The sequence below is a fragment of the Bos taurus genome, chromosome 3 (genome assembly GCF_002263795.3).
Source record: "Bos taurus isolate L1 Dominette 01449 registration number 42190680 breed Hereford chromosome 3, ARS-UCD2.0, whole genome shotgun sequence".
Taxonomy (NCBI): domain Eukaryota; kingdom Metazoa; phylum Chordata; class Mammalia; order Artiodactyla; family Bovidae; genus Bos; species Bos taurus.
Window position 1 is genome coordinate 101,178,464 of NC_037330.1, and position 16,568 is coordinate 101,195,031.

Genomic DNA, 16,568 nt, shown 5'->3' on the forward strand with positions numbered 1-16,568 from the left:
TTACTTTGGCAGTGAAAGCGCAAAGGTCTAATCACTGGACTGCCAGAGAGTTCCCTCAAGTTCAGTTTCGAAGACGGTCTGCCAAAGCAAAAGGGCCCCAACATGTACAAAGGCAGAAATACATGGCATAACATGGTGAGTTTAGGAAATTCCGTGTAACTCTGCAGGGCTGGAAGGAACACGGGGTGGGTGTGAAGGAACTATGAGAGAGAAGATTTTAGATCCTGCAGGGCCCTATACTCCACGTGGGCTTCGTGTTTTGGAGCTGTAATCAGATTTGCATTTTAGAGAGATGACTATGGCCTCAATGGAGAGAAGGAACTGAATGGGGAGAGAATGCACGCAGAGAACTGTAGAAATAAGTCTGGGTCTTGGCTGGGTCGACACCTCTTAGCACTGATCTCTCCTGACTTACATTTGGCCAACGCCTCGCCTCTCCAGGATCTCCCTCCCTCCTCCTCCCCGAGGGCCCGGCGGACGCGCGGGCGGGGAAGCAAGGCAAAGGGTGGCCCTGCCTGGGTGGTCTCCTGCCCCGCCCCCCGCGGCGCCGTTGCCTAGCAGCAGATCCGGCCGCTAGGCTCCGGGTAATTTGCGGGAGACTCAGCCAATGGGAGGGCGTAGCCCAAGCCCGCTCCCTTTTTCTGGGACTGCAGACGCTTCCTCGGCACTGCGGTTCCCGTTCCCGGCTAGTTCCTGCACGCGGGACCAACTTCGGCTCCGGCTCTGCGCCCGGAGCCGCACTGCCGCACTCCTCACGCTCGCGGACACCACTGCACACCCGTACCCGCGTCTTAGCGGCCCCGCTGAATTCCGACGCGTAGCTCAGCGGTACACCGGACCAGGCCAGTCTATGGGGGCTCCCAGATAACGCAGGTTGGGGGCTCCCATGCCCCCCCATACCCGCCAGCATGGCTCGGCCGCCACCTCTCGGGGAGCTGCCCCCGGGCTACACACCCCCAGCTCGACCTGCAACACCCCAGGTGAGTGGAGGGGAAGGCGGAAGAAGGAACCGGGTCTGCAATGTGTAACGTCTCTAAATCTTGGGAAAAACTCTGTGTGTGTGTGTGTGTGTGTGTGTGTGTGTATCCTCAGCATCTGGCCAGTGAGAGAGAGGGTGTCTATGTCGACCTCTGTCTGTCTGAGAACCCGTGTGTGTGCGTATCCTATCTCAGAAAACGAATCTATGCCTTCTTCAAGTGTGTATTGGGTGGGAGGCAGGGAATGGAGTTAAATTTTTTCCAAGTTTGGGCCTGTGTCTGTGTACGTCCTCCCTGTTTTGCATCCAGAAACCAAGAAGCCAGAGCTTGGCAGAGGATGGAATAAAGAGAAAAGGGAAAGGTTTCATGGGTGGTTGCAGTAATGCCTGGCTGACCCTTCTCTTTCTATCCCAGATCCTAGCTGGGAGCCTGAAGGCTCCGCTCTGGCTCCGTGCTTACTTCCAGGGCCTGCTCTTCTCTTTGGGCTGCGGGATCCAGAGACACTGTGGCAAAGTGCTCTTCCTGGGACTGTTGGCCTTTGGGGCCCTAGCACTGGGTCTCCGCGTGGCCATCATTGAGACAGACCTAGAACAGCTCTGGGTGGAAGGTGAGTTGTGGGCACTGGCTGTAGTTGGTTGGATGTGGTAAGCCCAAGACAGGAATAGGGTGAGAAGCTGGCTATTGAGTTCTAGTGGGCTTTGCTCTGGGTGGAGGGGGCACCTGCCTGCCAGAGCCTGGGCATCTGGGAGCACTGCTCCTCTCACACCCATAAACGGACATCTGCAGATGGTGGAGCCCGGTGAACAGACATATGGAGCCTGTGAGTGTATGTGTGTTTATTTAGCATTTATTGGCAATCTTTTATATGTATTGACTGCGCTGCAGTGTTTGCAAGGCAACTAAAACAAGACCCATCTTTCAGTAGCAAGGAAAGTAAAATATATGCTGTGATGTAATATACAATATAATACAAAGCAGAAAACAGTTGTGTCATATAAGAGAAGACAGAGAGAGATCACATCTGACTAGGAGAAGTAGAAGTGTTAGAACTAGAAGGCTGGGGGAACTGATAAATCATCTGGCAGGCCTCTAGGGAGAGGTCCCATACACAGAGGCCCCCTGCAAGCGTTTAGTGGAAAAGTGTCACAGAATCTGCTCTTTGAGGCAACAGCGGAGTCAAATGGAACCAGATCTTCACTTCCTAAGGGAAGCATTAGATTTAAATGATTTCTTATTAATAGTTTCGACATAACTCTCCTTTCCTGGGGCCTGGTACGATAACCCTTTAACAGAGTCAAACTCCTCTCTGTTCTTTCCTGGGAAATTTGCACTTGTGGGCTCCCCCGAACCTCCCCCAGCCCTGGCCCACACCCAAAGGCAGAGCCAGGTTAGACTCTCACACCCCTAAGTTATTTTAAATGCTGGCACTTCTGAGGATCCAGAGCAGATGTTTCTTCGGAGCCTGTCTGCCTGTTAGGATCCCACACCTCATCCTACCCTACCCCCCACCCTCTGCAGACTCTCACATCTATACACACTCCAGGCCAGCCCTGGGGTCCAGAGCAGATGTTTCTCTGTGCCTGCCTGCCTGCCCCCAGCCCCAGGACAAACATGTGCATACACGAACAGACACTTATCCCCACCCACACCACTGCTGCCTGGGTGGTCCCAAATGACTCTTGGATTTCTTGCCACAATAGAGGCTGTCTCCCACCCCTTCTTGCTTCTCCATTCCCCAGATCTTCCCAGTCTAAACACTGCTTGAACCTCCATGTTTCCTCATCCTCTCTCCTGCATTCCAGCACAGGCCAGGCTTGATCTCACTGGGTTTTTGGTGATCTTTGTGGGAGGGTCATATAAGAGGGCAGGAATCAATTCCTAGGTCTTTTTCCTTTGTTTTAGAATATCACTCTGCTCTCTATTGGGGCTGGAGGTGAGTTGAAAGCAGTGATCCTGACCTGGACTTTTCTCTGAGGCTTCTTCCAGCAATACCCTCGGCAATGAGGACTGAAGGGTATTCTCCATTCCTTTCCTGTTTGGCTAATACAGAAAGCAAAGAGAGAAGCATGGCATTAGCTCTGAGATTTCTGGACTCTCCAGCTTTGCCATGGTGAGATTGGAATGTGACTTCTCGTTCCTGGTCAGTGTTAAAGGTGAAGGACTCAGAGATAAATTCTCTAAAATAAAAATCCCAGGAAATTCCCTGGTGGTCCAGTGGTTAGGATTCTGTGCTTTCACTGCCGAGGGCCCTGTTCAGTCCTTGGTCAGGGAACTAAGATCTTGCAAACCAAGTGGTCTAGCCAAAAAAATAACAAGAAAGCAAAGAAAAATCACAACGTAGAGTCCAACGAGTACTTTCAGGAACAGTGATAGAAATGGTTTGAAATTGGAGCTGTCCCTGAAGATAAGGAACATACAGCCCTTCTGTCTAGAAGGCAGGTGACAACCATGTATCAGTTGGTGGAACCACAATTCACTCAGATTCCCAAGGCTGAAACCTTGAGAGTCAGTCTCAGTTCTTCTTACTCAGTTAATTGGTTACTAAACAATTAAAATTCTTCCTTCTCAGCCTCTCTCATAAGGGATCCCTTCTTTCCACCCTTGTAGCAGTCGCTCTAGCTAAGGCCTGGCAGAACACTCCTTAATGTATCATTTAGAATGTGTTTAGCCACATTAAGGAGAGAGAAAGGGAAAGAGGGAGAAAGGAAGAGAATTGATTTTTTATTTTCCTCCTTGAAGTCTAGCAGTAGAGAGTAGAGAAGTTCCACCAGGGACAATTCAGCAACCTAAGGACATCAGCAAAAGGTTCTTTCTGTCCTTCTCCTCTGCCTTCTTCTGTATGTTGGGCTTTTGCCCTCAGGTTTATCACACTTTCTCCCAAGGTGGCTGCTGCCATGGTAGAAAAGGGAAGTCATGCCTGTCTTGCACACCTTTTTTGAAAGTGAGGAAAATTTTACTACCCACCCCTTCCCACTGCTCACCCCCACGGACTTCCCATTTGGTTATTTTGGCAAGAACTATATAGCATCCTACGTCTAAATCCTTCACTTGGCAAAGACAGTGGAATTATAAGTGATTGACTTCTTAGACTCATCAAATTTCAGCTTCTAAGGCTGGGAGGGGCCCAACTGCCCTGAATCACTGTGCCTTTCTGGGGATGGCCCAGGAAATCTAGGTCTGTTAAGGGACTGCCCTTTCCCCTCACCTTTAAATCTGCCTCCACACCGCCCTCCTGTGGTGCGTCTAAATCTGACCAAGTCAGTCAGTCTCCTCTTAGTGCTTCCCTTAGTACGTAGTGCTTAGTGCTACGGTGACCCCAATACCGGAAACCCGGATTCAATCCCTGGGTCGGAAAGATCCCCTCGAGAGAGAATGGCAACCCACTCCAGTATCTTGCCTGGAGAATCCCATGAACAAAGTAGCCTGGTGGGCTACAGTCCATGGGGTCACAAAGAGTCAGACACAACTGAAGTGGCTTAGCACACACATGCCCACAGAGTCCTTCCACCACTCTCTACTGGCTTCCAGGGAGTCTAGAATCAAGTTCAAGCCCCCTAGCAGAAGGCAATGGCAACCCACTCCAGTATTCTCGCCTGGAAAATCCCATGGACGGAGGAGCCTGGAAGGCTGCAGTCCATGGGGTCACTAAGAGTCAGACATGACTGAGCGACTTCACTTTCACTTTTCCTTTCATGCACTGGAGAAGGAAATGGCAACCCTCTCCAGTGTTCTTGCCTGGAGAATCCCAGGGACGGGGGAGCCTGGCAGGCTGCCGTCTATGGGGTCGCACAGAGTCAGACATGACTGAAGCAACTTAGCAGCAGCAGCAGCACACTCTAGGTTGCTTACCCAGCTTTGTCTCTCCCTCACTCTTAGGAGCCCAGCAGTGCTGAGCCCCTGACTGACAGTTACCTGCACACACTTGGTCCAGAACCCCTTTCCCTGGCTTCTTACCCTGGCCAACTCCTGTTCATCATTCACAGCTCAGCTCTGGAATATATTAGGTGATGAAAAAGCCAGGTCATCTCAACTTATCTGCTTAAAACCTCCCATGGCTCCCATTTCATACAGAGACAGCCTGAGTCTCTACAAAAGCTTATAGGTCCTTACGTGTGAAATTTCTAGACCAAAGATTGTGAACATTTCTGTGGGTCCTAAAACATATTGCAATATCGTACGTGCTCAGTCATATCCGACTCTTTGTGACCCCCATGGACTGCAGCATCTCCTGAAGTTTCTTCACTATCTCCTGAAGTTTGCTCAAACTCATGTCTACTGAGTCAGTGATGCTATCTGAATATGGTTGAAAGATGGTAAGTTGCATTTATTGGATTACCTATAAAATGGACTCTATCCAGCTCTAACCAGTTATATTATCCCTTTTGTAAAGTTTTTAACAGATGTGATGATTCTGAGTCTCCTTCCCCTGTTCTGCCTTTCTCCCCACTTACTTACAGTCTCTTTCCTTCGGTTCTTTCTCATGTTTCTGTCACATCATTTCTCTCCCAGCAACTATTGAATAATAATTCCACATCTGTACCTCTTGGGTACTGGACAACTTCCTAAGTACTTTGCTCATATTGGTTCTGTGTCTTTATTTATTTTTGGCTGCGCTCTGTCTTTGTTGCTGCACACAGGCTTTCTGTAATTGCAGGGAGCAAGGGCTACTCTCTAGTTTTGGTGCTCAGGCTTCTCATTCCAGCGACTTCTCGTGTGCAGAGCGTGGGCTCTAGGGTGTGGGCTCAGTAGTTGTGACACATGGGCTTAGTCATTCCGAGGCATGTGGAATTTTCCTTGACCAGGGATCAAACCAATGTGCCCTGCATGGACAGGCAGATTCTTAACCACTGGACCACCGGGGAAATCCCATCACATTGATTCTCAATCCACCAAGGTGGGCATTGTCCCATTTCTCAGATGAGGAAATTGCAGATCAGAGAGACTAAGTACCCCAAGCATCAGAGCCAAGACCCAAAGCCGGGTCTGTTCGGAAGCCTTTGTGCTCCCCGACACCTGCTGTCTCTTCTGGCCTGCCCAGTACACCCCATTCATCTGTCCTCGTAACCGTCACCATCATTGTCAGCCAAAACGTAGCTTTCTCTTCCTCATTTTCTCTGAGGACTCCTTATTCTCTTTGATGCTGTATTTTATTATTTCTAACATTTATTTATTTGGCTGTGTCGGTTCTTAGTTGCAGGACTTGGAATCTTCATTGCAGTATGTAGGATCTTCCATTGAGGCAAGTGTGCTTGCTTAGTTGCCTCAAGGCATGTGGGGTTTTATTAATTCCCGGATCAGGGACTGAACCCATGTCCCTTGTACTGGAAGGCAGATTCTTAACCACTGGACCACTAGGGAAGTCCTTTGATACTGGTTTGAATTATGCCTGTCCCTTTCTCTTGCTTTCTCATTAGCTCTGTCTGGTTGCTTCTTTCTCCCAAACCTCAGCCCCCCCAGCAAACTCCCTTACTGTGGGGAGCTTATCTGTGCCCTCCGCTCCTGTCCCTCCTTGTGGCAGCTCTGGCCTAAGCTCGGTGAAATAAACACTGCAGTACAGGTCTGCAGAAGTGGGGAGTCAGGAAAGGAAGAAAAGAAGTATGTGGAATTGACAGCAGAGAAGGCAGGATGGCTATGTGAGACTGTTCATGAGTGAGGAGGGTCAGGAATGTGACTGGGAGCAGGGATGAGCAAAGGAGTGCATCTGTGATTAACACAACCAAGGGTTTGGGGCTTTCATGAGTGAGGGGATTATGTGGGTTTGAAAGAGATGGGGGCGGGAGGGTATGATCATCCCAAGTGGGACTGGAGTCTTGGAGAAGCAGTCCAGTGGGCCAGGGGTGGCAGAGACCTACAGGAAGAGGCCCCAGATGGGGGAAAGCAGAACTGGGCCTAAGACCAGGCCAAGTCCACAAAGTCCCCGGGGTGGTTTGGCCTTAGCCCTTGCCTCCCCCAAACCACAGTCAGGTCACAGCATCCCGCAAACCTCCCGCCTCCCCAGGCCTCTGGTACAGAGCTGGCCTCCGCAGCCAGGGTAATGCAGGACTCGATAAAGAAGATGAAGGCAGACCTGGTCCTGGGACTCCTCTGTGTCTGGACTGAGAAACTGGTGAAGGGATCTTCCCCCAGCCCACTTTGATGCCACCTCTGCCAGGGTCCTGGAGCTATTTCCTGAGAGGAAGCAGTATGCTGGCAGCGTCACACTGAAAGGCCATGTGACCCTCCCCCTCACCTGTGCCACTACAGAGCCATTATTGGCACACATTCACCCAGCCACCCACCCTCTTTACAGAGCAGTTTGCAGAAAGGTGTATGGATATAAACCACTGTCCGGGACAACCTGAAATAGGAACCAGCCCCAGCACTAGACCTGTTCCTTCAGGAGACCCTCCAACAGCAGCCTCCCTCGTTGTCCTCCCCGCCAGAACAGAGACAGACAGAGTGGGGGCCCCCTTACCGGGACACCAAAGCCCCACCCTGGCCCCGCTCCTGTGGATCTCTCACGTTTAAGTTATTTGCTCCAAACATAGCCAGCTGGGTTCATGCTGAAACCTTAGGTCTCACAAGAGTCCCAAAGAGCCACACAGCTGGGCCTCTCCACTCCAGATTCTGAAACGAGGGCCAGGAGCCTGGGGCCTCAGCGTGGCCATCAAGGAGAAGTTCTTCCCACTTGTCCTGGGAGGTCTCTGGAGTTGGGATCCCACACTCCCTGGAGCTTGGATCCACCGAGGCTCTTGCCCCCCAGCTTTCTCTCTCTGCTCTGGCAGTGGGCAGCCGGGTGAGCCAGGAACTGGAATACACCAAGGAGAAGCTGGGGGAGGAGGCTGCGTATACCTCCCAGATGTTGATACAGACCCCGCGCCAGGAGGGGGAGAACGTCCTCACGCCCGAGGCACTTGACCTCCACCTCCAGGCAGCCCTCACCGCCAGTAAAGTGCAAGTATCCCTCTATGGAAAGTGAGTCTGGCTGAGCCCCCGAGCAGCTGGGAGCGAGAGGTGCCACAGCAGGGCTGGAGCCGCAGTCGCCCTCTTCTACTGACGTCCCGTGCCCCTGGCTATTGCAGGTCCTGGGATCTGAACAAAATCTGCTACAAGTCAGGAGTTCCCCTAATTGAAAATGGAATGATTGAGCGGGTGAGTCTCCTGCACTGTTCTCTGAGACAGGGTAGAGGTGGAGCCTTCTCTGCAGTAGGGGAGGTGGTGGGGGTGGAGTAGGGGGCACTGCGGGGGCAGGACTGATGTTTGGCCTGGGATGTCCCTGGCAGATGATTGAGAAGCTGTTTCCCTGCGTGATCCTCACCCCCCTCGACTGCTTCTGGGAGGGAGCCAAACTCCAAGGGGGCTCTGCCTACTTGCCGTGAGTGCCGCTGCTGCTGCTCCCGGGCCCTGCTTCATCCCCTGCCAGGACTTCCCCAACAGAAAGGAGGGATGGTGAGCAAAAGCTCACCAGAGCCTGATTACCACCCAGGCCAGGGTCAGAGCACAGGCAGCCTCAGGGCTCTCTCCTCATCCCCCTTCTCTTCACCTCCGAAGGAAAGGCAGGCCTGTCTTATTTAGATAAAACACGCAGATCTGTAAGATCTGAACAAAGGAGAAAAAAGATCCCCAGGAGAATGGATACATGTATGTGTATGGCTGAATCCCTTGTCCACCTGAAACTATCACAACATTGTTATTGGCTGTATTCCAATATAAAATCAAAAGTTTGTTGTTGGTTTTTTTTTTTTTTTTTTTTAAGAAAAGATCCCCAGAAAGAGACTTTGCCAGGGAGAGTTAGCTAGGTGTCAACTCAGCTGCTGCCCAGGCCAGAAAGAAAACCTGTTACAGGCAGGCACCTATATGGTTATATATGAGAACCAAGGATAGACGGTTTGAGAGGGAATGAAATGGGGCTTTTGTGGGTCTTCTCCTTCTGTTAAGTACCATCTGTCTTGAGTTCTGTCTCAGCTCCTGCATCCATTCAGAGTTCACTGCAGCAACCTGCTGGACTGAGCCTCCACAGAGAGGGACAGTGAGCAGCTAGAAGTGGGGTGGGCTACCCCATGGGTCCCCTGGCAGCAGTCTGGAGGATGGGCACTGATCCCTGATCCTCACCAACCACAAGCTCTCCCTGCAGGGGCCGCCCAGACATCCAGTGGACCAACCTGGACCCAGAGCAGCTGCTGGCGGAGCTGGGCCCCTTTGCCTCCCTTGAGGGCTTCCGGGAGCTGCTAGACAAGGCACAGGTGGGCCAGGCCTACGTGGGGCGGCCCTGTCTGCACCCTGACGACCTCCACTGCCCACCCAGTGCCCCTAACCATCACAGCAGGCAGGTGGGTTCCAGTCAGGTCTGCTGGGGAAAGGTTATTTCCTTCCCTTTCCCCTCGTGTTCCCCTGTTCCTGGAGACAGCAGACTGCTCTATGCTCTGCCCCATATTTCCTGGACACTGTTACCCTCTCCACACTGCACTCAACACCTAGAGTTTTCCATTCCCATTCAGCTTTCCTAAGGACCCAAGTAGCATATGAATCCCTTTGGCTTTTTCTAAGCCCAGAAAGGCTGGACTTCATCAAAACACATGTGTACAGAGAGACAAGACAAATTAGATAAGCATGGGTGTCATACCTGGTTTCCTGAGTGTCTTTGCGGCCCTGTGAATGTGGACCTTTTCCCAAAACCACCAAAGTTCAGCCAGCTCCTCCCTGCAGCCTGTTTCTAGGCCTCTGCTCCCTCTTGTGGCCTCCTCCCTGCCAGGCTCTAGCTGTTCGCTTACAGGGCGGGCAAGAGGCTCAGCACAACAGTATATACACCCCAGGCCCACAGAGCTCTGTGGCAAGCATGGTTCCTGGAGGTGCCCACCCAGAGACACCTGGTTACCCACAAGTAGGGCCTGGAGTAATGAGCTTCTCTCCACCCGCTCCAGGCTCCCAACGTGGCTCAGGAGTTGAGTGGGGGCTGCCATGGCTTCTCCCACAAGTTTATGCACTGGCAGGAGGAGCTGCTGCTGGGAGGCATGGCCAGAGACCCCCAAGGACAGCTGCTGAGGTAGGACCGCCCCCCCGGGAGTTGCCAAGGGGATGCCCCAGGCATGGGGAGCCACACCCTGATGCCAGGCAGCTCTGGCAAATGCCCCTTGCACATGCCCTCCTGGTCGTTGAGACCAGCCCTGACTCCTGCTTCTCCTACACCACTGCCAGGGCAGAGGCCCTGCAGAGCACCTTCCTGCTAATGAGCCCCCGCCAGCTCTACGAGCACTTCCGAGGTGACTACCAGACGCATGACATCGGCTGGAGCGAGGAGCAGGCCGGCACGGTCCTTCAGGCCTGGCAGCGACGCTTTGTGCAGGTCAGTGTGGAGCCAACGAGTGCAGCACCCGAGGCTGCTGCTTCCTCCTGCACCTCACACCACCCTGTCTCTCCAGCTGGCCCAGGAGGCCCTGCCCGAGAACGCATCCCAGCAGATCCACGCCTTCTCCTCTACCACCCTGGACGACATCCTGCACGCCTTCTCTGAAGTCAGCGCTGCCCGTGTGGTGGGGGGCTACCTGCTCATGGTGGGTCCTCTTGGCGCCTTGCCCCCTACCACCAGCCCCACCTGGGAGCCCCCATCCCAGACTGCCCTCTCTCCCTACAGCTAGCCTATGCCTGTGTGACAATGCTGCGGTGGGACTGTGCCCAGTCCCAGGGTGCAGTGGGCCTCGCTGGTGTGCTGCTGGTGGCCCTGGCAGTGGCCTCAGGCCTGGGGCTCTGTGCCCTGTTGGGCATTGCCTTCAACGCTGCCACTACCCAGGTAGGCCAGGTCTGCGGGCAGACTTGGGGCCCACAGCCCGGGCTGCTCAGATCCTCCAACTGCCTGCCCCCATGCCCCTCCAGGTGCTGCCTTTCTTGGCACTGGGCATCGGCGTGGACGACATATTCCTGCTGGCACACGCCTTCACAGAGGCTCCACCTGGCAGCCCTCTCCAGGTGAGGCCTCGTCCTCCTGCCTGGGTTCATCCCAGGCCGTGCTGCTGAGGGCCTCAGAGCCTCTTGGTTTAAGCGACTTGGGCTGGTAATAAGCCTCTCTGCGCCTCTCTTCCTCACCTGTAAACAGGGGTGATCACAGTTAGCATGGTAAGGGTTGTGGTGAGGATCGGTAATTTGAGTGCTTAGAACAGGGCAATAAACGTCAGCTGCTGTGTGGTTCCTGCCCCTCCCCTGCCATCCTTCACTCGGCCTTGTCCTGGCAGGAGCGCACGGGGGAGTGTCTGCGACGCACAGGCACCAGTGTCACACTCACATCCATCAACAATATGGTTGCCTTCTTCATGGCCGCCCTAGTTCCCATCCCTGCACTGCGGGCCTTCTCCTTGCAGGTGAGGCCTCACCCATGGCTCGGGGCCCAGGCTCGGGTGGGCATGGAGCCTAGTGGGCTTCATCCAGGTTTTGTGCCCCTCCTGTCCACCCCGCAGGCAGCCATAGTGGTGGGCTGCAACTTTGCAGCCGTGATGCTTGTCTTCCCAGCGGTCCTCAGCCTGGACCTGCGGCGGCGCCACTGCCGGCGCCTGGATGTGCTCTGCTGCTTCTCTAGGTACCCGTGTCCCACCGGGCCGTCCCTCCTGAGCCCCATCCCGTCCTGTCCCCTTGGCACCATTTCCAGACCCCCGCCCCCTCTCTGCCTCTTCCAGCCCCTGCTCTGCTCGGGTGATTCAGATTCTGCCCCAGGAGCTGGGGAATGGGACGGTACCAGTGGGTGTTGCCCACCTGACTGCCACGGTTCAAGCCTTTGCCCACTGTGAAGCCAGCAGCCAACATGTGGTCACCATCTTGCCTCCCCAAGCCCAGCTGGTGCCGCCACCTTCTGACCCTTTGGGCTCTGAGCTCTTCAGCCCAGGAGGGTCCACACGGGACCTTCTAGGGCAGGAGGAGGGGACAGGGCAGAAGGCAGCCTGCAAGTCCCTGCCCTGTGCCCGCTGGAATCTTGCCCATTTCGCCCGCTCTCAGTTTGCACCCTTGTTGCTCCAGTCCCACACCAAGGTAAGCCTCCAGGCCCGGGCAGCTTGAGGCGGGACGCGGCACAGACTTCTTAGATGTCTCTGGGCCTCCAGCTTAGTCGCCTTTCCCCACAGGCTGTAGTACTGGTACTTTTTGGGGCTCTCCTGGGCCTGAGCCTCTATGGAGCGACCTTGGTGCAGGACGGTCTGGCCCTGACTGATGTGGTGCCGCGCGGCACCAAGGAGCATGCCTTCCTGAGCGCCCAGCTCAGGTACTTCTCTCTGTATGAGGTGGCTCTGGTGACACAGGGTGGCTTTGACTACGCCCACTCCCAACGCGCCCTCTTTGATCTGCACCAGCGCTTCAGTTCCCTCAAGGCCGTGCTGCCCCCACCGGCCACCCAGGCACCCCGCACCTGGCTGCACTACTACCGCAGCTGGCTACAGGGTGAGAGGCGAGGAGGCGGGCAGGGAGGGTGCGGCCGGCAGGATCCCCCAGAGCCCACAGGGCAACTTGACCCCTTCCCCGTCCTCTGCCAGGAATCCAGGCTGCATTTGACCAGGACTGGGCTTCTGGGCGCATCACCCGCCACTCATACCGCAATGGCTCTGAGGATGGGGCCCTGGCATACAAGCTGCTCGTCCAGACCGGGGATGCCCAGGAGCCTCTAGATTTCAGCCAGGTTGGAAGAGGACTGGAGGGCAGGGGAGCACAGAGGGGCTCCAGGCCCCGTGGGCCCAGCCTTAACCCCCTCTGCCTCTGCAGCTGACCACCAAGAAGCTGGTGGACAAGGAAGGGCTGATCCCACCCGAGCTCTTCTACATGGGGCTGACCGTGTGGGTGAGCAGTGACCCCCTGGGTCTGGCAGCCTCACAGGCCAACTTCTATCCCCCACCTCCTGAGTGGCTGCATGACAAGTATGACACCACGGGGGAGAATCTTCGCAGTGAGTCCCGGGGGAGCCCGAACTGCCTGGGCCCAGGCCCACACAGGCCCTCCCCTGAAGCCCTGCCCACTGCTGCCCGAGCTCACCGGCCACCCCTCCGACCCCTCCCTCCACAGTCCCGGCGGCCCAGCCCTTGGAGTTTGCCCAGTTCCCCTTCCTCCTGCGCGGCCTCCAGAAGACTGCAGACTTCGTGGAGGCCATTGAGGGGGCCCGGGCAGCGTGTGCTGAGGCCAGCCAGGCCGGGGTGCATGCCTACCCCAGCGGCTCCCCCTTCCTCTTCTGGGAGCAGTACCTGGGCCTGCGGCGCTGCTTCCTGCTGGCAGTCTGCATCCTGCTGCTGTGTACTTTCCTCGTCTGTGCCCTGCTGCTGCTCAACCCCTGGACGGCTGCGCTCATAGTGAGTCTTGCAGGAGTGGGGCTAGAGGGACCCATAGCTCCCCCACCTGCCCCGCCCAGGAGCCCTGGGTGAGCCCTGCCCTCCCCAGGTACTGGTCCTGGCGATGATGACTGTGGAGCTCTTTGGCATCATGGGTTTCCTGGGCATCAAGCTGAGTGCCATCCCGGTGGTGATTCTTGTGGCCTCCATAGGCATCGGTGTCGAGTTCACCGTCCACGTGGCTCTGGTGAGCACAGGCACTAGGAGGGGGCGGGCCAGCTGATTCCATTTTCAACAAACAGTGTGTGCTCAGTACTGGGGAGATGAGAGCAATACATACACACTTTACCTTCAAGAAGGCAATGGCACCCCACTCCAGTACTTTTGCCTGGAAAATCCCACGGACGTCCATGGGGTCGCTAAGAATCGGACATGACTGAGCGACTTCACTCACTCACTTTACCTTCAAGAGTGTAGAGATAATAAACAAGTAAATAAATAAATAGCCATTTCAGCAGAGAGGAGAGACAAAGGCCTGACCAGAATGGGATGAGGACAGAATGGCAGGTGAGAAAATGAGAACTAACAGTTATTTTGGATGGATTTACTGTGAATCAGGGAGATGGGGTGGTAGCTAGGTGACAGTAAGCATAAGGCGAGATCTTCCAGCACAGAGGTGCAGATCACAGGTGGGCTGGCCTCTCCCACAGCTTCGTGTTCTCCGGCAGAAGAGGGGTGGCAGTGGGGTGGGGGCAGTGGACCGTTGGGGGCTCTAACACAAACCTGGCCAGACCCCACAAACAGCTTCCTTCATTCTTCCCCCATAAAATCCTTATTTTTCTGATTATAAGAACAACATACTCCTTGGGGGACAAGTCAGCATGCAGAAAAATACCCAGAAAGAATCAGAAAGCCTCTGAAATGCCACCCTGAGAAGTATCCATCCTTCTAGACCAGGCATCAGCAAACTTTTTCTGAAAAGAATCAGTAATATTTTAGGCTTGTCAGGCCATATGGTCTTTCTACCAGTGTAGCACAAGAGCAGCCATAGATGATAGGTGCTGAATGGGTGTGGCCGGGTTTCAACAAAACTTTATTTACCAAAACATGGGACAGGGTATAGATGGCCAACCTAGTCTGAAAGAAAGTGAAAGTGAATGTCGCTCAGTCATGTCCAACTCTTTGCCACCCCATGGACTATACAATCCATAGAATTCTCCAGGCCAGAATACTGGAGTGGCTTCAGTTCTCCAGGGAAACTTCCCAACCCAGGAATCGAACTGGGTCTCCTGCATTGCAGGAGGATTCACCAGCTGAGCTAGATGAATGAGACAGAGATGTCTAGAACAGGTTGGGCTTCCCTTGTGGCTCAGCTGGTAAAGAATCTCCCTGCAATGTGGGAGACCTGGGTTATATCTCTGGGTTGGGAAGATCCCCTGAAGGAAGGCATGGCAACCCACTCCAATATTCTTACCTGGAGAATCCCCATGTACAGAGGAGCCTGGTGGACTACAGTCCATGGAGTCCCAAAGAGTCAGACACAACTGAGCGGCTAAGCACACAGCCCATCTCACTCATCTATACAGGGTTACCTACATGGACTTGTGCTTGGGTCTTGCGCAGTTCCCAGGAACTCAGTTCACCTGGCCGCCTGTGGGCCAGGCATGGGTGAGCCCTGGGGACACAGATGAGCTGGCTGTGGTTGGTCAAGGAGCAGCTCCAGGACCACTTTGTTCCCCCAGGGCTTCCTGACCGCTCAGGGTAGCCGGAACCTGCGGGCTGCCCGGGCCCTGGAGCGCACATTTGCTCCAGTGACCGATGGGGCCATCTCCACGTTGCTAGGTCTGCTCATGCTTGCTGGCTCCAACTTTGACTTCATCGTAAGGTAGGGGAGGGCTCAGGGCAAGGAGGCAGGGCTGGCCTGCACTGGATACAGGACCTGACCCGGCTGACCCCTCTTTAACACCCCCAGGTACTTCTTTGTGGTGCTGACAATACTTACACTCCTGGGCCTCCTCCATGGGCTCGTGCTGCTGCCGGTACTGCTGTCCATCCTGGGCCCCCCACCAGAGGTGACCACACCATCCTGCTCCCAGCCCACGGGGCGGGGTGGGATAGAACCAAAACAAAACACCCTCAGTGGCCAACAGACAGGGCTCAACTCACAGGACCCCTTCCCCATGAAGTACTACCAGCTGAAGTTAGCAGCCTCCCCTTTTGCCCAGACATCATGTCCCTGCCCTCCAGCCCTCCTAACTTCTTCTTGAGACCCACCTTAGCCTTTAGGTGCAGGATTGGCCCCTGGTCTCAACATCCTGTCCCTTGTTAGCTCTTGTCTCCTGCTGAAGCCACCAAAGACCCCAGCTTCCCAACCAGGAAGTTGCAGAAGGGGGCTGAGTCCCCAGTAGCCCCCAGGCTCACTGGGGCTGCTGTTTCCCCCCAGGTGGTACAGATGTACAAGGAGAGCACAGAGGTCCTGAGCCCCCCAGCTCCGCAGGGAGGAGGGCTCAGGTGGGGGGTACCCTCCACCCTGCCCCAGAGCTTTGCCAGAGTGACTACCTCCATGACTGTGGCCCTCCACCCACCCCCACTGCCTGGTGCCTACATCCACCCAGCCTCTGAGGAGCCTACTTGGTCGCCTGCTGCCACACCAGCTGCCAATGGCCCCAGCAACCTCGGGCCTAGGGGACTGTGTCCAGCCACGGGGTGAAAGAGCAGCCAAAGCATGGAGACCCCATTCAGGCCACATGAAGTCATTGGGAAGCAGTGGGGCATTGCTGAAGACAGGGCGGACTCCTGGGGAGCCCTGCTGCTGCTGCCACCTCATTCCCTCCCCTGATGGGGCCATCGGAGACCTCCCCGAAATCCACACAAAGCCGCCACTGTCTAGGCCGTGAGCAGCCTTGCATGCCCGGCTCTGGGCATGGGCCTGGGCCTGTGTCTGGGTGGGGTAAAAGCCAGCACTTAAGGCTGCAGTGCAGCCCAGACCCCCCTTCCCCCCGACACTGCTGCCCCCAGCAGACCAAGCCTCAGGGATCGTTAGCACCCTTTGCTGGGCCTGGTCCCCGCTGCTTGGTGACCCCTGAGGAGGCGCTCTGTATCCCCGCCAATCTCTCACCACATAAATTATTTATATGGAGATGTTTATTTTTGTAGTTTGGATGTTAGCTATGCTGAAAGTTTTATTTTTAAAAGAGTGAAATATATTCTATGTGAACTCATCTCAATTGAGGTTGGTGCTTTGTGTTTGTATAGCTGTGAGTTTGCACACACAAGTGTCAGGGCCTGAGGTCCTAGCCCTCTAGTCCTCCGTGTGTTT

General features: G+C 54.9%; 1 protein-coding gene across 10 annotated transcripts; it reads left to right on the top strand.

The window, feature by feature from the left end:
- Positions 1-483: 483 nt before the first annotated feature.
- On the top strand, positions 484-16,470 carry PTCH2 (patched 2). Of its 10 annotated transcripts, none has more exons than XM_005204893.5 (22): positions 498-980; positions 1,392-1,584; positions 7,742-7,910; positions 8,039-8,108; positions 8,240-8,331; positions 9,091-9,286; positions 9,878-9,999; positions 10,152-10,299; positions 10,376-10,507; positions 10,588-10,743; positions 10,827-10,919; positions 11,183-11,308; positions 11,405-11,523; positions 11,621-11,969; positions 12,041-12,374; positions 12,467-12,609; positions 12,693-12,873; positions 12,990-13,270; positions 13,359-13,496; positions 14,992-15,134; positions 15,222-15,321; positions 15,693-16,470. In XM_005204893.5, the coding sequence occupies exons 1-22, from the start codon at positions 909-911 to the stop codon at positions 15,957-15,959; spliced, it is 3,624 nt and encodes a 1,207-aa protein (XP_005204950.2). In that variant the 5' UTR covers positions 498-908; the 3' UTR covers positions 15,960-16,470. The 10 variants fall into 10 exon arrangements, 8 of the variants coding, with proteins under 8 accessions (XP_010802049.2, XP_024845943.1, XP_010802051.2 ...); XM_005204892.5 differs by having other exon boundaries at positions 500-980; positions 7,742-7,931; XM_002686431.7 differs by having other exon boundaries at positions 505-980; positions 7,742-7,931; positions 12,062-12,374.
- Positions 16,471-16,568: the final 98 nt, after the last annotated feature.